General features: G+C 40.5%; 1 protein-coding gene across 2 annotated transcripts in view; it reads right to left on the bottom strand.

The window, feature by feature from the left end:
- Positions 1–23,672, bottom strand: part of IARS1 (isoleucyl-tRNA synthetase 1) — a 77,470-nt gene that overhangs the window by 21,336 nt on the left and 32,462 nt on the right. For both annotated transcript variants that reach the window (XM_012116190.3, XM_060409044.1), the window contains exons 11-25: positions 20,918–21,040; positions 20,332–20,423; positions 19,638–19,736; positions 17,409–17,535; positions 16,084–16,157; positions 15,484–15,678; positions 12,873–12,959; positions 11,078–11,161; positions 9,803–9,947; positions 8,061–8,181; positions 3,219–3,310; positions 2,359–2,436; positions 1,483–1,604; positions 951–1,053; positions 619–702 (exon numbers count right to left, since the gene is read on the bottom strand). In XM_012116190.3, the coding sequence (XP_011971580.1) occupies positions 619–702; positions 951–1,053; positions 1,483–1,604; positions 2,359–2,436; positions 3,219–3,310; positions 8,061–8,181; positions 9,803–9,947; positions 11,078–11,161; positions 12,873–12,959; positions 15,484–15,678; positions 16,084–16,157; positions 17,409–17,535; positions 19,638–19,736; positions 20,332–20,423; positions 20,918–21,040 (1,626 nt within the window). The remainder of the gene's footprint in view (positions 1–618; positions 703–950; positions 1,054–1,482; positions 1,605–2,358; positions 2,437–3,218; positions 3,311–8,060; positions 8,182–9,802; positions 9,948–11,077; positions 11,162–12,872; positions 12,960–15,483; positions 15,679–16,083; positions 16,158–17,408; positions 17,536–19,637; positions 19,737–20,331; positions 20,424–20,917; positions 21,041–23,672) is intronic.

Here is a 23,672-nt window from a genome sequence, read left to right as displayed (position 1 = left end):
TATGTACAAATGTGTCTACATGTATGTAAAATGCTAGGAACAACCCAGTAGGAGACACCATAGTGAACATCCCTGCAAGTGGAAAATGAGACACCACAGAGTGGCCAGGGTGAGAAGAGACTCTGTCTTGTACCCAATGCTAGTGTTTACTTACAACCAGTGTTTACTTGATACTTTGGTAATTTGAAGGAACTAAGCTTTTTCTTTTTGTTTTATCAAAAATTACCTTGGGGAAGAAAAGTAGATGAAGGAATAAATAATCCAATGAAGGTAAAAAATTCATGGACCTTGAAATCACTGTTAAAGAATTATAATTACAGGAACTTCCTTGGTGGTCAACTGGTTAAGACTCTGTGCTTCCAATGCAGGGGGCGGGGGTTGATCCCTGGTAGGAAGCGCTAAGATGCCACATGCCCCCAGCATGGCCAAAAAATAAATACAAATTCTTAAAAAAAATTTTAATTACACTGCAAAAAATTCATGAAGAATCTAAAAGCAAACCATAAAATTTCACAGATGGTTACATTTATGTATATACTGATGAAGAATACTAATCAAAATAATCTTCCCAAGGACAGAAGCCTGTTTGGGCCAAATCACACAAATCAACTGTCTTACCTCAATGATATACTTCTCCAAAGACTTAACTTCATTAAGAGCTTCCTGATCTTGATGGATAACAACAATTTCTTTCAAAGGATACTAGAAAGAAAAGCGAAGGGAAAGTTCACTAAGCATCCAGTCTTCTACACTGCAGAAATATAAATGTTACATGTTCTATCTGAATTTCAAGCTCTAGACTAAGCAGGCTTAACTAGTATTAAGTCATTCACAGCCTTACTGCAAAAAGAAATTTATGCCACTGCTGGAAGCCCTTTATATTAAGAAAATACTCCAAAGACATAATTCTCTAAGTCTGTGCAATGTAAAATAGAAATAAAATCTCAAACCTTTATTGGAATAGTTTTGCGGTCTCGAATCACTCGGCCAAGTTCAATCACAGACTGCATTCTAGATACTGCACTCTCAGTTTTCTTGTCGATCAATTCCTCACTGGTTGGGAGAGGTAGGAACATAAAAGATATTAGATTTAAAAAGAGAAAATCTCAAAGAAGAAACATGCTTAAGTGAGGAAGAAAGTCGGACAAGAGATGTGATGGTGTGGTTAGGCTTCCCAAGGGAGGCTCTTGGGAACACATCATGACTGTTTTGGGGGCTTATAATGAGAGGCAAGCTTGAGCCTGATGCTCAGTGCATACCAGCTCCCCCAAACGATACCACAGGCCTACCCACACCCTACATGCCATAGCTCTACAGGGGATTCCACCCTCTTATACTCATTCTGTAGCCTGAGGAACAGCTCAACTGGAAGGCATGGCATGGGTGAGCTGGAGCAGGGAGCTGGGGCCCCCACATGAGTGCATCTCTAACAACTCTCCTTCCCATGGCCCAGGTGACACTTAGGTGTAATTTGATTCTTACCGAACATGGGGCAGCATGAGGTAGTGAATACTTAATGTGTCCTTGTCCTGGACAGAAACAGGGTCAATCAGTGTCTTCAGATTCTGATACATCAATTCAGTAAGAAAAGGGGTATAGGGGGCCTGTATAAGGACAGAAAACATTATGTCATTCATACGTAGCCATCATTAACCGATCTCAGAGTTAGAAACTTCTAAAACATTTTAGATAAATGACACGGGAATATGCACAGAACTGGACATGAGGTTAATAAAACATGCCCTAAGAAAATGGCCTCATTTTGAACTTGGTGAGACACACTCACGAAGCAAAGAAGTAGGACTACAGACAGAAGTGTCCAAAACATCCTTGAAGATGTCCATAATAAAAACAGGAGCCAATGACCACATGCCAGTTAAGTCAATTGCAGAGGAATGAATATTCCTAAAATCTCAGAAACCTCATCTGTAAACTGGGGAAACACTACCTGCTTAACAGGAAGAGGAATGAGCTCATACATGAGACACCAGGTAGAGGACCTGGTATAAAGCAGATTATCATTCCATGTATGATTAGGAAATAAATAGAAGGCTTGTAACATTAAACTGAAAGAGTAGAAATAAGGCACAGGAAACTAAAAGCAGAATTTTTACTTATATATCATTTAATGAATATTTCAATTGGTAGGAACATGTCTCAAGTGAAATACTGTTTGCAATATACGTATTTGTTTGGTTAGCTATTAGCTCAAGACCTTCCCTGATACTCATCGATGATTACAAGACTTGAAAATATAGAAAAAAATAGAGAACAGATACAAAGAGAGGACAGTGCAGCAACTGGGCACCACAAGCAGCCCACAGGGCTAGAGTTTTAGAATGGGATCAAGCATCTTACCATAAGTCTGCATAAAGAAAGCAGAACACTAAACAAGGTCTCCAGGGCCATAACACAATCCTCTACCCCATTTTCACCCTAAGAATAAAAAACACACACATTAAACTGTTAAAACCAATAGCTCACTGTAGAGGGAAAAAAAAAAAAAAACAGAATAAAAAGGGGCAAACTCGGCCATAATTAAGTTATCCAGAGATAACATAACTACTTTAAACATTTTAATGTTCTTTTAAATATACGTGCACATACACACACATACATGCACACGTAGGTAATATATTTTAACAAAACAAAATTACTGTTTTGTTACAGGATTTTATCATTAACACATTTGAAGGTAGTACTAACAGGCAGTGGTCTGGGTGCACCTCACTCCCTGTTTTGGAGCATTGCTGTTTATTCATAGCTTAAGTTCTGGGACAGGCTCCATGCTTCATTCATCCTATATCCCCAAAGGCTTAATGAAAAGTATCATCAATAAGTAACTGTCCCTGTAGTATCAGAAGCAATGAAGTGCCCATCTGAAGATCACAGCTGTACCGAACAACATTTGCAAAATACCTGCACGAATTATTCGATTTTAACAGGTCTGTTCAGTACAGTCCTAAATGGCCTGAGACTTTCCCTCTAATATGATGTCTATAATTGTGTTTTGAAAACATGTGAGATGACTTTTAAACTTAAGGATTCCCCTATCTAAAAAATGGCAGTACAGTTAATATGCAACGTAAAAGGAAAAAAATAGCTTCAAAAAGTGAGAGCATTTGAAAACGCCCTTTTTCCTTTTGGTTGTTCTCATTTTTCCTCAACTCTCATACTTCCTACACTTTCTGCTCTTCCCAATAGAAGCCTGCACTTACCTTTAATCTTCTACGGTTCATCCGAACATACCAATTGGTCAAAATATCCACAAACTTGACCAGGCGAGGTACCACAGTATAGAGCCTATAAGCTAAAAGTAAGACAACCAATCAGACAGTGAGAACATACAAAAGTCTTGGGAGCTTAAGACAGGGCTGGATACAAGAAGAGCAAGTAGGCCCTGCCATTCAAGGGCTATCACATCTATTAGGGAGATAGGTGAGTTTTCATTCCAATCCCAAAGAAAGGCAATGCAAAGAATGCTCAAACTACCACACAATTGCACTCATCTCACATGCTAGTAAAGTAATGCTCAAAATTCTCCAAGCCAGGCTTTAACAGTATGTGAACCGTGAACTTCCAGACATTCAAGCTGGACTTAGAAAAGGCAAAGGAACCCGAGATCAATGCCAACATCCGTTGGATCATCAGAATAGCAAGACAGTTCCATAAAAACATCTGCTTTATTGACTATGTGGAAGTCTTTGACTGTGTGGACCACAACAAAATCTGGAAAATTCTTAAAGAGACGGGAATACCAGACCACCTGACCTGCCTCTTAAAAAACCTGTATGCCGGTTGGGAATCAAAAGTCAGAACCGTACATGGAACAATAGACTGGTTCCAAATAGGGAAAGGAGTACATCAAGGCTGTATATTGTCACCCTGCTTATTTAATTTATCTGCAGAGTACATCATGAGAAACACTGGGCTGGATGAAGCACAAGCTGGAATCAAGATTGCCAGGAGAAATATCAATAACCTCAGATATGCAGCAGAGAAGGCAATGGCACCCCACTCCAGTACTCTTGCCTGGAAAATCATGGATGGAGGAGCCTCGTAGGATGCAGTCCATGACGTTGCTAAGAGTTGGACACGACTGAGCAACTTCACTTTCACTTTTCACTTTCATGCACTGGAGAAGGAAATGGCAACCCACTCCAGTGTTCTTGCCTGGAGAATCCCAGGGATGGGGAAGCCTGGTGGGCTGCCGTCTATGGGGTCGCACAGAGTCAGACACGACTGAAGTGACTTAGCAGCAGCAGCAGATATGCAGATGACACCACCCTTATAGCAGAAATGGAAGAAGAACTAAAGAGCCTCTTGATGAAAGTGAAAAAGGAAAGTGAAAAAGTTGGCTTAAAGCTCAACATTCAGAAAACGAAGGTCATGGCATCCGGTCCCATCACTTCATGGCAAATAGATGGAGAAACAGTGGAAAGAGTGACAGACTTTATTTTGGGGGGCTCCAAAATCACTGCAGATGGTGATTGCAGCCGTGAAATTAAGACGCTTGCTCCTTGGAAGAAAATCTATGACCAACCTAGACAGCATATTGAAAAGCAGAGACATTACTTTGTCAATAAAGGTCCATCTAGTCAAAGCTATGGTTTTTCCAGTAGTCATGTATGGATGTGAGAGTTGGACTATAAAGAAAGCTGAGCGCCAAAGAATTGATGCTTTTGAACTATGGTGTTGGAGAAGACTCTTGAGAGTCCCTGGACTGCAAGGAGATCCAACCAGACTTTCCTAAAGATCAGTCCTGAATATTCATTGGAAGGACTGATGCCAAAGCTGAAATTACCAATACTTTGGCCACCTGATGCGAAGAACTGACACATTTGAAAAGATCCTGATGCTGGGAAAGATTGAAGGCAGGAAAAGGGGACGACAGAGGATGAGATGGTTGGTTGGCATCACTGACTCAATGAACTTGAGTTTGAGTAAACTCTGGTAGTTGGTGATGGACAGGGAGGCCTGGTGTGCTGCAGTCCATGGGATCGCAAAGAGTTGGGCATGACTGAGTAACTGAACTGAATTGAACTGAACTGAACTGCTGCCCAACTTCTAGTTTCCGGGCAGACCAGGACCCAGTCAGAGTATACATTCTCAGGTCATAGCTATTGCTGCCTAAAGATGACAAGGGTTCCCTGGCAACAGTCCTACTCATTTATATCACTCAGGAGGGAAAAGTGGACATGGTTATTAATACATGTCTCAGGAGTGTGGTAAGTCTGATTCACATACTCATTTCCATTTTCACTTATGCAGGGTGACAATATACAGCCTTGACATACTCCTTTTCCTAGTTGAAATCAGTCTGTTGTTCCATATCCAGCTCTAATTGTTGCTTTCTGACCTGTATACAGATTTCTCAAGAGGCAGGTCAGGTGGTCTGGTATTCCCATCTCTTTAAGAATTTTCCACAGTTTATTGTGATCCACACAGTTAAAGGCTTTGGCATAGTCAATAAACAGAAACAGATGTTTTCTTGGAACTCTCTTGCTTATTATGCATGTTTAAAAGTGGGCATAGTCCTTCAGGATGACTGATAAAACATTCAAAATTTCCTGGACTAACCATCCAGTTATGCCAAGTACAGAGGCATCAACTGTTCCACAAAGAACTATGTACCAGCTGAGGAACTGAAGACCCCTACACGAACCACCTGATTGCTCTGGCCTCTTAAATCCACTGGAGTCCTATAACAGTAGCAGCACCTGCCAACCACAGGATGCTATGGGAGGGTGGTTTATGTTACCAGGGTGCACACAGGGATGCCATTTTTTCTCCACTGGCCACCGACTTTATCAGACCCATATACACTCAGACCATCTCAGGTATCCTGGTTAATAGTTTCTTGAATTTCTCACCTTGACTTATGGTTGTCTATCTCTGACTTTAAGGAAACCAACATAACCTACCTTTTCAACCTCTGTCTAAAAACAAAATTCACTATTGTTAGGTAACAGAAATGTGGGGAAATGTCAATTTCCTTACTGTGTTTCTGAATTTCCTAATTTTTTCTAGTCTACTTATTTAACAAAGTAGACTTAAAAATAAATTTAAAACACATTAGTAACAAATACTACTTATTAAGAACCTGTTATCTGCTAGCTACTGTATGTACACAGTTTCTGTCTAAGTCTTATAAAAACTATTACTAGGCAGTTTTTGGATATAGAAATGGAGGCTCATAGACTAGACGATGCTTCACCCAGGGAACAAGTGGTGTGCAGGTTGGGATCTGAACCCATGGGCATCCACCACTGAAGCCTGTGATTCCGTGGGCCTGTGTGGTGTTGGTGGAGGGCTAAGGCCACTAGAGGGCTTCCCTGGTGGCTCAGAAGTTAAAGCATCTGCCTGGAATGCAGGAGACTCGGGTTCAATCCCTGGGTTGGGAAGATCCCCTGGAGAAGGAAACGGCAACCCACTCCAGTACTCTTGCCTGGAGAATCCCATGGAGGGAGGAGCCTGGTAGGCTACAGTCCATGGGGTTGCAAAGAGTTGGACATGACTGAGCAACTTCAGTAGTAGTAGGCAAGGCCACTAGATACCCCCTCAAGACAATCTCTCAGGCCTTGGAACAATATATTTCCACAACAAACAAGCCTTAAAATTATATTTGAGAGGTAAAAAGAAACATTTATTCATCTAGTATTCTGTCCCTCAAAATTTCTATAAAAGTTCCTCTATGTTTAGAAAACCACACACCTATGGTGAATTACTCTTCCACAAAGGAGGCAAGAATACACAATGGAGAAAAGACAGTCTCTTCAGCAAGCGGTATTGGAAAAGCTGGACAATCACATGTAAATCAATGATATGAGAACACTCATTTACACCATACACAAAAATAAACTCAAAATGGCATAAAGACTTAAATTAAGACATGACACCGTAACAAACTCCTCCAAGAGAATACAGAAATGGGAACAAACACAAATGTGATGTAATCAACCATAAGCTTTACACAGCAAAGGAAACTATGAATAAAACAAGACAATCTGCGGACTAGGAGAAAATATTTGTGACAAACAAGGGCTTAATTTCCAAAATATACAAATAGCTCATACAAGAAAAAAAAAGAAAAAAACATGGGCAGAAGACCTAAATAGACATTTTTCCAAAGAAGACATACAGATGGCCAATAGGCACATCAGACGATGTTCAACACTGCCAATTACCATTTATACCAGTCAGAATGGCCATCATTAAAAAAGCCCTCAAATAAGAAATGCTGAAGAGGATGTGGAGAAAGGGAACCTTCCCCTACAATGTTGGTAGGACTGTAAACTGGTATAGCCACAATGGAAACAGTATGGAGGTTCCTTAAAAACCTAACTTGAAACTCTAACTTGAAGAGATGCATGCACCCCAGGGGTCACTGCAGCACTATTTACAATAGCCAAGATATGGAAGCAACCTAAAAGGCCATCAACAGAAGAACAGATAAAGAAGATGTGCGTGCGTACACACACACACAGAGGAATGCTACTCAGCAATAAAAAGAATGAAATAATATGAAACAAAGCCATTTGCAGCAACATGTATGGACCTAGAGAATATCATACTAAATCAGAAAGAGAAAAACAAATACTGTAAGATATCACTTATACGTGAGATCTAAATAAAATATGAAACAAATGAACTTATTTACAAAATGAAAGAGACTCACAGACATTTAAAAAAACCAACAAATAAAAAAAACCTTACAGTTACCAAAGGGGAAACAGGATGGGGGAGGGATAAATTAGGAGTTTGGGATTAACAGATACAAACTACTATAAATTAAATAAACAACAAAGTCCTATTGCATAGCACAGGAAACTATATTCAATATCCTATACTAAACCATAATAGAAAAGAATACGAAAAAGAAAAAAATATATATATATCTGAATCACTTTGCTGTACGGCAAAAACTAATGCAACATTGTAAATTGACTATTCTTCAAAAAAAAAATTCTATGTTTATAAAGAAAAACAATTAAATACTAAAAGAGTAATTATAAAGAGAGAATCTTTATTCCTGGGAGGAAGGCCGAAAAGAGACATACCTGCCATTTCAGTCTCAAAGAACCCAACGAGCGACTGCATAAAGGACAGGACCCACCGGTCTGTGATGTTGGTACTTTCTTTAACCATGTTCTCGTTGTAAAGGAATTCCATTTCTTCTTCCTAGGAAGTGACAATTATTGAAACTTTTTGCATGCATGGGGGAAACCACTGTAAGGAAACGAACTCTTTAAATGATTTAAACTGAAAGAACTAGCTAAACCAAAAAAAAAAAAAATTAAAAAACACACACTCTATTGGCAATCTAAATTTCTGATTCTTAACAATATTTTCCAAGTAAATGCTAAATTTGGAACATTAAGTCCTCAATTAATGAAATACATTTCTAAATGAACTAAAGAGAATTTAGGAAAACATGATTCCTATCATCAAAGAGTAATTATGAATTCAGAAATATTTCACAATCCTGTCATTAAGTATAGTGTTTGCTGCTAAGTCACTTCAGTCGTGTCTGACTCTGTGCGACCCCATAGATGGCAGCCCACCAGGCTCCCCCGTCCCTGGGATTCTCTAGGCAAGAACACTGGAGTGGGTTGCCATTTTCTTCTCCAATGCAGGAAAGTGAAAAGTGCATTGTGTCCGACCCTTAGCGACACCATGGACTGCAGCCTACCAGGCTCCTCCGTCCATGGGATTTTCCAGGCAAGAGTACTGGAGTGGGGTGCCATTGCCTTCTCCAACTACAGTGTTTAGTTACCTTAAATCTGAGGAAGGATGGACAGTAAAACTGGGTAGGAATGGACAACTATCTATAAGCTGAAAATGAATACTAGGAGTTAATGTCTTTGCTTAATTTATTTTACCCAGAATGCTCTATTTACCTGCTGCTTTTTCCTTTGCAAATCCTCCTGATCCTTAAGGCCCACTTCACCTGTCCCTTCTCAACAGCATCACCATCAGGATGGCAAGGGAGCAACCACACTGACTCTTGCCTTGATTTAAGCACCCAGTGCTGTAGTCTGCATCTTCCTGCCAGGCCCAGATGAGCCCCAGGGATGAGTGGTTTAATCCAGTCTGTTTTCTTGAGTTCTACACAGGCAGAGGTCTGCAAAGTAGACCCACTTCATGACTACTGGCCTGAGAGGTGGTGAGATCAAAAAGAAGAACACCACTAGGGCCTGGAAAAGACCCTGTTCTTCCTGGGAGGGGCAGGGGGGGTGGTGTTCATTAGCAGACAAGATGAACCAGAGGCAGCAAAACATATGGGGGCTTCTCAGAGTATGCTTCCCAAGTCAGCAGGTAACTGCTCTGAGACACCTTGACGTATATCACAACCACTGTTTTTCATCCCAGCAACTCAATGAGATTTTTCTTGGAGTCTCAGCCCAAATGCACTCATGAAGTGGCTTTCTTGACCACTCATAGGCAGCAGCCTTTACGAGGCACTCACTCTGACATTAGCTGACTCATACTTGCTCATCATGAATTTGGCTGGCTAAATGAATATCCCAATGCAACTCTTCTTAAACAGGTGAAGCATCTGTCTTGCAGAGGTGAGCATCTGCCCAAATGGCAAAGCTCCAGTCCTGTTCTCCTTGGCTCAGCAGACCCCAGACAACTATTGCACCTTCATTGATGGCCTCTCCAATGGCTCCGAGCCCCCACCCATGGGGCCTGCTCAGCTGAGTCTCTCATGGAACTCCACCTCACAACTCACCCTGACTATCTTTCGCAAACCCAGCTCAGCAGGGCAGAGCCTACTCCACAGCACTGCCACCCATACCTTCTGTAGCCTTAGGACGTTCTGGATGAAGAAGCGATAGGCATTGTACCAAGGGAGCAGAACATCCTTCAGGACATCTCGGACACCCTCTTCCTTAAAGCGAAGGTTTTCTGCTCTCACCACAGGTGAGTTAATCAGATATAATCTGGAAGGAGAAAAAATTACATGGAAATGGAATGAAGACAGTAAACCAAATATTACTGACATGTTGACAGGGTAATACCGATATCAGCACTTTTTCTGCAAAATGGGGACATTATAAATACTTTTCAAACAGTCCACTTAAAACTGACACAGTTCTCACTTTGTGTAAGAGACCTAGAAAATTCTAAAGGGGAAAGCAAGAATGCCACACCAAAATATGGCACTGGACTAACCTAGAATCATGTCCTGGGCTGGTTTTGGCACAGGGCCCAGGAGACATGGCAGCACCAAGAGGAAGTAACCAGGCCCTCCTCCCAGGACAGTATGTTCAGGCATCAGGGATCCACAAGGAACAGCCACACAAGCATTTTGCCAACATAGAGGGACCCAGAGGGCAGAGGCCAGGGACAGTGTTAAACATCCTGCAGGGCAGCCTTCAATACGAAGAATAATTAGGCCAAATTGTCGCCTATGACAAGGTTGAGTCTAACAGATAACTAGGGTTGCAGGACACTGAATAAACTGCTCCCAGACAACATGGGAACTGTGAATATGCTTGCCCAAAGGCCCTGGGTGTGGGTCTCTGTGTCAGTAACAGGAGGATGCAGAACAAGATCTCCGTGGTTCCTTTTAACCTGAGCACCGAAAGTTTACAACTCTATTTCAAGCAGTATCTTTCTCTAGACAATTTTCAGTATTTTTATTTGCTCTAGCATAAATGTAGCTCATATGGCTGTCTGAGGAGTAAGTGCAAAATAGAAATAAATGATATAAGAGAATTTTAATACCAACAAGACAGGGAATCTATAGGAGTAAGGCAGAGGCACCAGCACCAGCAACTAACTTGGAAGTACCTGTGCTACTCAATAAAATCTAACACAGAGTCTCATCTTCCAAAAGACCTCTAGATTTAGAAACATCTTTACAATTTAGAAAACGACCTTGGGGATTTAAAGTCAATAACATACCAATACAATTCCATGTAATAGACATGCATTTTTCTAAAAAGAGCTAATTATAAACCAAATTAATAGAATGATTAGTATCACTGAAACCATGATTATATCACTGAATGTAAGATGTTTACATAAGAGATGACAAATACACACAAGGCAGAGCACTGGTCTGTACCTGAGGGCATCAGCACCATATTTATGAATTATTGAAAGTGGATCTGGATAATTCTTTTTGCGTTTGCTCATTTTTTGACCATCACTAGAAAAACAAAAGGGAGACATCAATTAAATAAGTCAACATCACAGTTTATATACGGTTATAGATTATCTATAATTTGGAATACATAACTGCAAATGGGACACAAGCTACTATTAAGGCACAACAATAAGGTTGTTTTGTTAATATCTGTGTAAGCTTCTTTCAGACTACTGTAGTGAGTAAATGGAGAAGTTTCAGGATAAATGACAGCAGGAAGATATAAGAGTATAACAATTCAAAAACACAGCTTTTGCATTTATCCCAGAGAAATGAAAACTTCCATTTACACAAAATCTATGAGGAAAAGTTCACAGTTTTATTCATAGTTGGCAAACACTAGAAACAACCCCAATGTCTTTCAGCAGGTGAAAGATCAAACTGTGGGTGATCACGGAACACTGCTCAACAACGAGAAGGAACTATGGATACATACAACCACCTAAGGGATCTCCAGGAATTACACTGAACAGAAAAAGTCAAGCACAGAATTGGATACAAATCCATTTATGTATCATGCTTGAAATGACAAAATTACAGAGATGGGAAAGAGATTAATGGTTGCCAGGTGTTGGAGATTAGGGCTGAAGCTGAACTTGGTGGCATATGAAGGGGTAGAGAAGGTATGGTTATGATAGGGCAATAGAGACATCCTGTGATGCTGAAACAGGCCCAGTATCTTGACTGTGCTGGTGGATAGAGGAACCTATACATGAAATATTGCATGCAATAGCAAATGAGTGTAACTGGGGAAATCTGATTAAGATTGGTGAACTGAATCAACAGCCTGATCTTGATGATGTGCTAATGGTTTCAAGAAACATGACTACTGGGGAAACCAGGCAAAGCACATAAGCACTCTCTATTAATTTTAGAGACTACATATATATAACAGACTATAGAGACAACTATAATTCAGTAAGATTTCTTTCTTTCCTTTTTTTTGAAGCACAGACTGTAGAGCCAGACTGCGTAGGTACAGAACTAGAATTTATCACTCTGTTGCAGTGTAACCTTACTTCTTCTGCACCTCAAATGCCTCAAATGTTAAACTGGACAATTAAAAGACCCATTTCAAATGCCTCTGGGAGTAAATGAGTAAAGATGTATAAATGCTCAAAACAGGGCCTGGAACAGTGCTAAGTGTCATCCCTCACTCTGAAGAGCACATGAAGATATCTATGTATAAATAATTTATTTTCTTCTTTTTGTTTTTACTTATAATAACTAGAGGCAACAGAAACAAAGGAAAAAATGGTCCTCTATTATAAGCCTTTAGAACTAATAGCTTCTTCATATATTAAAAAGAGGACAACTAAAACTACATTAAAAGATCAGTTCATAGATTAAATAAGAGCTATAAGCAAAAGTACTTTATAAAATTCTAAATGACAAATGCTACTTTATCATTAGTAGTATAATGGGACACATGTCCCCCCCTTGGTCCGCCTCCATTAGGCTTAGTTCTTAATGCAGTCCTTCTCATAAGATAGAGGGATATGTAGAGACAGAATGCTACAGGTGGAGAAGGACAGAAGTTGGATGAAAACAGAAAACAGAAAGAAGTATAAAAGTAGAAGGAAGGAAAGAACAGGAACAGAGCTGGTGCATTCCTAAATTCCTCTATTCACAAAGAACGGTCAGATCCAACCAGAAAATGCTCTAAGAACAGAGAGGAACTGGAACTCATCATTCTACAAGGGAGTGCACCTGCCTTGCCAGGACAAGTCCATTCACTATCACATTTTTGAATGGTGGCCGTCCAAAGAGAGATGTGGCTAGCACCAGCAGGGTGTAAAACCTGGGGGCAAAAAAAAAACACACAAAGAAACAGTTCAATAAAATAAGAAACAGAATTCAAGCATAGGAAAGAAAACTGTGTTTACTTATTGGATTGAATTTCTATTTTAGGTAAGTTACATTTCTTGATAAGCACTTAAATCAATGGTTCTTAATCCTGGTGATATATCAGGATCATCTAGGGAGCAGTAAAAAATTAAGGACAAGACCCACTGTAGACCAATCATATTAGAGCTTTCACTAGGAATAAGATGTACTTTATTTAAAGCAAATAAAACTCTGGAGTGAGATACTGACTCTCTGCTGGGGACAGTACTATCACCTTCCTTGGGGAGCTAGTTGGACAGCCACAAGGCAGAGGTGGGCAATACTGGGTGTTCTCTCAGGACCTCCCAGAAATTCCAGGCTGAAAATCCAGAGATGTATGTTGCCTTTAGCACAAGGTCATAGGGGACAGCCTGATGACAAAAGACGCAAAAAGCACTCTCATCCAAAAGTCAAAAGGTAGACTGTAGGAACAGAGAAAATGTTTTTATTATATCAGATATTATGCATGCCATTTATTTGCTAGCTAGATGTTTCCTAAAAGATCCACATCACACCCATGTAAGCTGTCCCAGTGTCATCTAGGACTGGATTTTGCAACAGAAGAATATCACCAGACACAACTGATGAGGATGGGAGACCAGATCCCTTGAATAAATGATCAGATATCCCTTCCTCTGAGGGCAGGTCAGTAGGACCATAGTTCTTAGGAGAGGCAGAGACTATGCCTGACAGAAGAGGGAGGCAGTGTGCACATGTGGACCCATAAGACAGCTTTTAACAGCTGCCAGACCTGGAAATTCCTCAGAGAAACAACTTATTTGTCAATCATCTGGCTCTCTCTTTAAGAATAGGAGCTTGTGCTGGTAGCTGTTCCTACAGAAAAATGGATTGAAAGCTAAAATATATTCCAGAACATTAAGGCTGGAATTCCAAAAGTTTGTGAAGACTTCTAGTAGTAAAGACTGAAAATGACACCAGCATTCCTCAAATACTCCTTCAGAAACATTACTAATGAACGTATAATAAGAACATGGGGCAGTCCAAAAACATTGTTTTTGTTTCTTTTTTTCTTTTTCTTTTTATAGAATCTGAGCTGGCTGAAGAGCGCCAGGCTTCAGCAACAGCTCGAGAAAGGATGGAATTATCTGCTGGTCCTCACCTCCCCAGGTTAGGGTGAAGGAGATTTCATGCCAACAGCTGTAACTCCTCTCAGCTTCCAATCAACGCCTATGGCTCAAGCAGGGAGATAAGCAGTGGGAAGGGGGAAGCTCCTGAGGCTCACACATTGCTTGCTTCTCCCTCCTCCCCTTTCCCTTTGCTCCCCAGCAGAGCACAGCTGACCTGAGCCAGCAGCTGGAGGGAGGTGGATGGGACAGAGCACCAGGAGGAAGGGGCCCTCAGCCCAAGGAGGAAGGGACCTAGTGCCCCCCAACCCTGCACCTACCCATGGGAGGAGATGATGGGATGACTGATATTACTGTTACTGGTCACAACATTCAGTTCCCACCTGATGTCATGGGGCAAACAGGACTGGTCCAGGTTATACCGAATCACAGCCAGTTTGCAGTCTTTAGATTATGGCTAAAGTCCAAAACGTGTAAGTCAAAATGATCTATGAGGTCAAATCCCAGGCTCTCCGCAGGAGACAGACTGATACCCCCAAAGAGGACAATCTTGTCACCAACAATACAGCAGGGTGGGTGGACAGTCCAGCCAGGCCTCAGTCCTCGTGTCAAAGACTAGATAAATCTCACTGCTGGAATGGAATGGCTCCAAATGGTTGGCAGAACCCCTAAAGACATAACATGTAACTATCCAGCACTGTGGCCCAGTAATTCATCTTTTTCTAATTAAAAGGATGAGGGCACCACTTTCAGTAAGGCACCAGATAAAACCAGGGTCCTCCTGACCTGCCCTCAGAGGAAGGGGTATTTGTTTGGTCTTAGCTGTAGCACATGGGATCTTTGATCCTCCTTGCGGCATGTGGGTCCTTCAGTTGTGCAAGCAAACTCTTACTCCCATCATGGGCTTTGCTTTTTTTTTAGATTTTAAATCTGGATTTTTCAAAGTTATGAAGTTAGCCTTAACACCTGAGTACATTTTCAACTATTTCTCAATTTTGTAGGACCCTCCCCAATATCTTGTATTAAATGCCCACTAAATATTTGAGTAAATGATTTGAAGTAAACAAATTAAGAGGGACATATATTGTTTTGTATCACTTAAACTTCCAATATAATAAATCTCTGTATTCAAAAATGTCAAAGAAATAATTCAAACTCTAACACTACCGCAGTAATGTAGTGAGAGATACCTTCTCAAAAGACACTTTTATGGTATGTGGTGGGAAGGCACAGCGGGCAGGAGCAGAGCCTATCTTGTCTGACACAATCGCCTCAGCACCCAGCTGATTAAAAGTAAAATACCTGCTAAGTCAAATCAAATCAATAAATCACTTTAAAGAACAAGGAACATACCATCCTCTGGTTTGGTCAATGCCTTCAGCAATGAAGTCTGCAGGAAATGCATCCTCAAACTCCCTCTTGTTTTCAAATGGATAATGAATTTGAGCATATGGCATGCTGCCACTCTCGAACCAACAGTCAAACACTTCAGAGACACGATGCAACAATCCCTTTCCACAGCGTGAAGGAATGGTCAGATGGTCAATGCTGGTAAACAAGGGAGTAAATGAAGAAACAGCCACTTCAATTAACTTTAAGCGAAACAGAACATACGGTTTAATTGCCAAAAGGAAACACAATGCTCTCACAGCTCTTTCACATGCATCTTCGAACAGAAATACTGGCAATTAACGCAGGCTTTCAGAAAGTGTCATCAGTGCTCATTCTGGAAGGCTATATATCAAAGTCTCCTGACATCTAACTCAAGGACAGAGGCCACCTTTCCTTAAGATGACATGAATCATCAACAGCAAAGTAATTCAGCAAACTAGTGTTTGATCTCTTCATGGAGCTCTATGACCTGCAACGGAGACCATGTCTTAATAGGCTGGGACCTAACCCCATACTCTCTGAATGACAGAACTGAAGTGAATCAAACGTGCAAAAACTGACCTCTCTCTGTGGAGATCTGAGATCTTTGTTCCTGATAGTTCTTCCAGTTCTGCTATTGACCCAATACATACTACCTGTCAAAGATAAAAGGCCTCAGAGTCAAAGATCACATGCAGTTAATTTATGTAACATTTATTTTTAGATTTAGAAACCTTTCATCTTCACAACAGTTATCATCAATGTGGCTCCTCATGAAAGACTGTAGGAAACTGTCTGAATAGGTGAGCAGACTTCACTTCTTTGCTACCTATCCCTGTATCAGAGGAATTCCCAACAGAGAGAGAATTTCACAGCCATCATCTCAACAAGTATTTCTTGAGGATTTACTATGTCCAAATCTCTGCCAAAAATAATAAGCATAAGTGAAACGCCTAGACTATTGCTCTAAGGCATCTTAGTTTATTCCTGGCACCTGAATTTGGCTTTTTAATTTGAAATCTTCTCAAATCAAAGCTGGAACTAATTTATTTGTGTATGAACTGGACCAAATAATCAGATTAAAAGATATCAGAATTATGTTCATGCAAGGAGGCTGGGAAAGGACCTGGCAGGGGCTATTCATAATGGGGAGTCATTAACCAGGAGCCAAGTTCCTGACTTACACCAGCAGGAGCTGCTGTAGTTCACACCCAGAGGACATCTGCTGTCTAATAAACATACACAGCCTTCTCTTTCTCTGCCCTTCCTGCTCAGTTCTGAAAAGTCCTCTGATTCAGTTATTTCACTCTTGCCTTTGAGGTCCCTATCAGAGATTTACTGAGGTCCCTGGGCTGCTGCTCCTCATAATCATTCTAATGCTCTTAGCATTCAGCACAGAAAATACATCTATATGTCTGTTATGATTTATTTCACACACACACAAACATTTGACTATATAGATTAAAGGTCTGTAATCCTTTGGTAGTTTTTTTAAGTTGTCCTTTTTATCACTAAAAGGTTGTTTCAATATGCTGCCACTTAGTACAGGGCATGGAGTCTTTTCTGTTCATCACCAACTCAGAGGAAAAAAAGAATCTAAGTAACACAAGATAAACAATGTGAGGATTTCCCGGAGACAAATACAACTTGCATTCTTCACTTTTACACAAAGGGGAATTTAAAACTATATTTAATTAAAGTAAATATAACTGGAAATAAATTAAAAACATATTCTTATTTATGTCATGATTTTAGGAAGGAATAAAGAGAAAAAAAAAATCTGATGAAATAAGAAAAGAACGAAGTAATAAAGAAACCATATTCTTTTACCCCATACTGAGATACATGAACGAGGTGCTTCTGCAAAAATCAACACGACGATACACTGCCCTCCTGCCCTGCCTCACCTCCTCGAAGTCACTGCTGACCCACAGTGGGATAGGAGTGCCCCAGTATCTGTTCCTGGAAATTGCCCAGTCACGTGCATCTTTCAGCCAATTTCCAAATCGCTTTTCTCGCACAAACTCTGGGACCCTGCAATAAACAGATCAGATAATCACATCAAAACATTAGTAAGTAAACTTATAAAATTACATCTGCATAAGCCTTTGTATAATCCTTTGTGAAACCAACACTCTGGAATCTGTGCACTCACTTCTAGGAGAATGTTTTCTACAAGGATAGTACCAAAAAACCTACAGTGGTTGTTTCTGCTGTGAATTCATCCCAGGGAAGATGCTCTGTAATATGAAACTCCACAGCACATAAGCTTCCCAGTCCTGCTCTCCAACTGCAGGAATGCTGCAATTTTTTAACTAATCACCCTGATCCTATTCAGACCTAGTCTTCTGGTCAACCACACAATAGTGCTTTTACTGAAAGTCACTAGGTAAGGGCTCTTAATCACCTATAAGTAAGAGTGCGAATGAGTGGGGCTATTTGTAGGTGGCGGGTAGCTACCTCTCTAGGCTCACCTGCAGGCCCCCTGCCACTGCACTTCAGGGTCCAGCAATAAGGCAAGTTCCTTAGAACGCAGCTGCTTACCTCACTGCCTTTGCCTGTGCCATCCCTCCACTTTGATAACCTTCAACTTGCCACCCTCCTTTCTTCAGCCACCCCCGTCCCCAAGGTTCCTGCAGCTTCCAACTGGTAAATGACTCCTTATTCTTTAAGGTTCCGCTTTGCAGAAAATCTTGCCAAGCTTCCAGGCTGAGTTAGGGCACCCTTCAGCTCCAAAATACCCTGTACGCTCAGGCACTGCAATTAACATCCGAGGTCAGTTTATAGGCCTGTACCCTCTCCCCACAATTCCCAATGAGGGAGCCACACTGATTATCCATACTGAGCACTCCACTAGGAGACTAAAAGGTATAAAAATGAAAAAAACTACTTTCTCTTGAGAAATCAGGGTCAACTTACTAAGAAATATACAACTTCCTCTTACTGCCCAGAGATTCTCCCCATTCTTCCAAAGTCAAAAGCACTATTTCTTATTTTCCCCAAGAACTTCTTGGGAGAAGTAAAAACTAGTGATTACCCTCAAAACTCTCTGTGAAAAAATGTTCTTCTGGAATACAAAGATTTAGACTTAGACCACTTTTGCACCTACAGTGTACCTGCTCCGTCGCCCAGTCACGTCCGACTCTTTGTGGCCCCATGGACTGTAGCCTAGCAGGCTCAGTTACCAAGCCAACTGTTGACTACTTCAGTGCCTGTGTTCAGATAACCCTTATTTTTACTTAATAATGGTCCCAAAGTACAAAAGCAGTGATGGATACTCTTACTGTGCCTAATTTATAAATTAAACGTCATCACAGGTGTGTAAATATGTACAGGAAAAGCACCGTATATAAGGTATAGGGTTCAGCTGTTGTTTTGTCACTAAGTTGTGTCCAACTGACGACCTGTAGCCCACCAGGCTCCTCTGTGAATGGATTCTCTAGGCAAGAATACTGGACTGGGTTGCACTTCCTTCTCCAGGGGATCTTCCTGACCCAGGGATCAAACCTGTGTCTCTTGCACTGCAGGCAGATTCTTTACCACTGAGCTACCAGAGAAACACATTTAGGATTCAATACTATCTGTGTTTTCAGACAGCCACTGGAGGGGTCTTGGAACATACCCGCTATGGCAAAGGGGAAGAACTACTGTAACACCTCTCTGCAGTTTAGATATTAGCTGAGAAGAACAAGGAGTCTATCCTTGCAGTGTTTATCTATGAAGCCAGAGTACACAAGGCATCACCATATTTTAAGAACTCAACAAGTGTCAAAAATAAAGCATTAAATGGCTGCTGTAGTACCTCCAAAGATAAATTTTTATCCTGAAAATGACTATCACTTAAAGCTAGGGGACTTTGACAGTTTTCCAAAGTCATTCAGATCAAATGAATGGCAACTTCTCATTTTCACTGGGTTAAGAAAAATATTCCCCTATATGTCTTATCATGAGAGGGATTCTACTTCTGTTATACAAAATTATTTAAATTATTTTGTGTTCCTGAATAAACAAAATAACACATAGCTATTACTATACAATTAAAGATGGCTTTTAAAATGATTATAATTTGGAGGAAGTGTAAACCAATATTAACTACTGACAAAGCACATTATGAAGACACACATTTAACTGCTCACCAGTAACACAGGTCATTGTTCCTCAGCAGCTGATCCACCATGTGCTCCACCCTAACGAACCAGCTAGGCACTGCTTTGTAAATGAGTGGAGTGTCTGACCTGGGAAAGCAAAAGTGCAGAATGTGGCTGGTCAGACTGAGGTATGCAGGGACCGAGGGTAAGACCGACCTTTAGTTTCTTACTCATATCACCATCATGTATTAGGTCTTCTACTGCAAATACTAGTGTCTATGTCATCTCCCTCCACAAATGGTGGAAAATCAAAGTTAACAAGAGAAAAACTGTAGTTCTGCTTGTGTGACAGCTGTCTAAGAAATGATGTCAACCTCAGCAAAGAGGAAACAGGAATGAAACATGATGCCACTGAACATTCCAATTTAACCCACATCTTCAGAGTATGTCTCACACCACATGCTATTTCTCACTAAATTCCATCAGAAAATTGAAGAGATATATCTCGTCCTAGAGAAATGTGATCTCAACACAAAAGATACTGGTACAGATCTATTTTTCTAACATCTAAAGATAAAATAACTATATACGTGAATTCATAAAATTATCATTAAAACAAAAATGAAGTCTCCACACACTAACTTGAAAGGATACAAATGAGATGGGAAACACGAAATGATGAAATGGGTTTACATATCAAGTATATTCACAAATCTGAAGCTCTAGCTGTATTTCATCTCACCTCCAACAAAAAGGGTAGCTATGGGTGAAGGTGCTGGCAACAAGAAGTCGACCTTGTTCCTTTAGAGTCTTGATGATATTTTTGTCAGCATCCTATTTTTAAAAAATTAAAATCTAGCCATTAAAATATCCCACAATAATTACTAATACAATATAATTAAGTATATTACTAAAATCTGTTATTTTGTTTCCTTTACTGTGAATAAAACACATGAATAACCAAAGTATTACAAAAATACTTGGTCCATATCTCAGCTATTGTATAACATTAAGTACTTTTAAAGTATGTTCCAGATCATTTAAGAAATGAAATTTTCAATTAGCAGTGATTACACAAGATCACAAAGCTGCTTCCTGAGTCACAAACCATAGTTCATTTTTTCGGATTCCTACCCTTAAAATTACAGCATGCATCCTCTGAAGATATTAGACCTTGGAAAGCAGCTGATCTGATTTTATATGCTGAAACAAAACAAAAACAACTTCTTGGGGAAAAAAAAAATCCCAGATATGAAAGCTATTTAACAAAAACGAATTAATAAAAGTAGGATGAAACTGACACCTTTCTAAGTCACAAAGATACAAACCTTCACATACTGTCCTGCAAAATCTGTCACTTCAGCTGTAAAACAGCCTGAGGCATCCACAGGGCAAATAGGGAGAGAGTCTTTCTGAATGATGTTGAAATCCATACAGACCCGATAATCGTCCTAGGGCAAAGGAGAAAGGAGGAAGGGAAGTACAAAATAGTTAAGAGTGGATATGGCAGGAGAAAAGCATGTCAGGCAACAGATTTATAGAATTTTTCAGTATTCTGACCTATTGCTGTAACCAACTTTTGTTATTCTCTCAACTGAAGTTAACTCAAGGATCATTCAGAGAATTCAGAGCCCTACAGCAGCATTTTAGATCTGGTAGACAGAGTGCCTGAAGAACTATGGATGGAGGTTTGTGACAATGCACAGGAGACAGGGACCAAGACCATCCCCAGGAAAAAGAAATGCAAAAAGGCAAAATGGCTGTCTGAGGAGGGCTTACAAATAGCCAAGAAAAGAAGAGAAGCAAAAAGCAAAGGAGAAAAGGAAAGATATAAGCATCTGCATGCAGATTCCAAAGAATAGCAAGGAGAGATAAGAAAGCCTTCTTCAATGATCAATGCAAAGACATAGAGGAAAACAATAGAACGGGAAAGTCTAGAGATTGATTCAAGAAAATTAGAGATACTAAGGGAACATTTCATGCAAAGATGGGCTGAATAAAAGACAGAAATGGTATGGACCTAACAGAAGTAGGAGATATTAAGAAGAGGTGGCAAGAATACACAGAAGAACTGTACAAAAACGATCTTCATGACCCAGATAATCATGATGGTGTGATCACTCACACTTATCTAGGGCCAGACATCCTAGAATGTGAAGTCAAGTGGGCCTTAGGAAGCATCACTATGAACAAAGCTAGTGGAGGTGATGGAATTCCAGTTGAGCTATTTCAAATCCTAAAAGATGATGCTATGAAAGTGCTGCACTCAATATGCCAGCAAATTTGGAAAACTCAGCAGTGGCCACAGGACTGGAAAAGGTCAGTTTTCACTCCAATCCCAAAGAAAGGCAATGCCAAAGAATGCTCAAACTACCCTACAATTGCACTCATCTTACAAGCTAGTAAAGTAATGCTCAAAATTCTCCAAGCCAGGCTTCAATAGTATGTGAACCATGAACTTCCAGATATTCAAGCTGGTTTTAAAAAAGGGAGAGGAACCAGAGATCAAATTGCCAACATCCGCTGGATCATGGAGAAAGGAAGAGAGTTCCAGAAAAACTTCTATTTCTGCTTTATTGACTATGCCAAAGCCTTTGACTGTGTGGATCACAAACTGTGGCAAATTCTGAAAGAGATGGGAATACCAGACCACCTGACCTGACTCTTGAGAAACTCATATGCAGGTCAGGAAGCGAGTTAGAACTGGATATGGAACAACAGACTGGTTCCAAATAGAAAAAGGAGTATGTCAAGGCTGTATATTGTCACCCTGCTTATTTAACTTATATGCAGAGTACATCCTGAGAAACGCTGGGCTGGAAGAAGCACAAGCTGGAATCAAGATTGCCGGGAGAAATATCAATAATCTCAGATATGCAGATGACACCACCCTTATGACAGAAAGTGAAGAAGAACTAAAGAGCCTCTTGATGAAAGTGAAAGAGGAGAGTGAAAAAGTTGGCTTAAAGCTCAACATTCAGAAAACAAAGATCATGACATCTGCTAGTCCCATCATGTCATGGCAAACAGATGGAGAAATAGTGGCTGACTTTATTTTGGGGGGCTCCAAAATCACTGCAAATGGTGATTGCAGGCATGAAATTCAAAGACGCTTACTCCTTGGAAGGAAAGTTATGACCAAACTAGACAGCATATTAAAAAGCAAAGACATTACTTTGCCGACAAGGTCCATCTAGTCAAGGATATGGTTTTTCCAGTGGTCATGTATGAATGTGAGAGTTGGACTATAAAGAAAGCTGAGTGTAGAAGAATTGATGCTTTTGAACTGTGGTGTTGGAGAAGACTCTTGAGAGTCCCTTGGACTGCAACGAGATCCAATAAGTCCATCCTAAAGGAGATCAGTCCTGGGTGTTCACTGGAAGGACTGACGTTGAAGCTGAAACTCCAGTATTTTGGCCACATCATGCAGAGAGCTGACTCATTTGAAAAGACCCTGATGCTGGGAAAGATTGAAGGCGAGAGAAAGGCACAACAGATGAGATGGTTGGATGGCATCACCGACACAATGGACATGGGTTTGGATAGACTCAGGCAGTAGGTGATGGACAGGGAGGCCTGGCGTGCTGCCGTTCATGGAGTCACAAAGAATCGGACATGACTGAGTGACTGAACTGAACTGATCCTGGGAAAAATTTTAAGTTAATCACACTGCATAGCTCTGAAGAAAGAAATCAAACTCTCTCTTCTGACCATATAGTATTTAGTCAACAACACAGCAGAGGTGATGGAACTTTTCTTCGTTTTGATGGCTGTGTTGACTGTATAACTCAATGTGCCCTTGTCGAAACTCCCAGCTGCGTATCATAAAACGCAAAGGATAGGCACTCAGTGGTGTCAGACTCTCTGTGATCCCATGGACTGTATGTAGCTCACCAAGCTCCTCTGTCCATGAAATGCTCCAGGCAAGAATACTGGAGTGGATTGTCATTTCCTTTTCCACATAAAGCACAAAGTGTATAGCAAATATTTAAATAATGAATGGATGAAAACACTGCATGCCTTTTAGAAAAACAAAATGCCTAGCAACGCTCAGGATTTAGCCCACCACTTTCAGAACCAGCT

The sequence above is a fragment of the Ovis aries genome, chromosome 2, assembly GCF_016772045.2.
Source record: "Ovis aries strain OAR_USU_Benz2616 breed Rambouillet chromosome 2, ARS-UI_Ramb_v3.0, whole genome shotgun sequence".
NCBI classification, from domain to species: domain Eukaryota; kingdom Metazoa; phylum Chordata; class Mammalia; order Artiodactyla; family Bovidae; genus Ovis; species Ovis aries.
The sequence above is the reverse complement of the archived record's forward strand: the minus strand, read 5'-3'. Positions and strand labels throughout refer to the sequence as shown.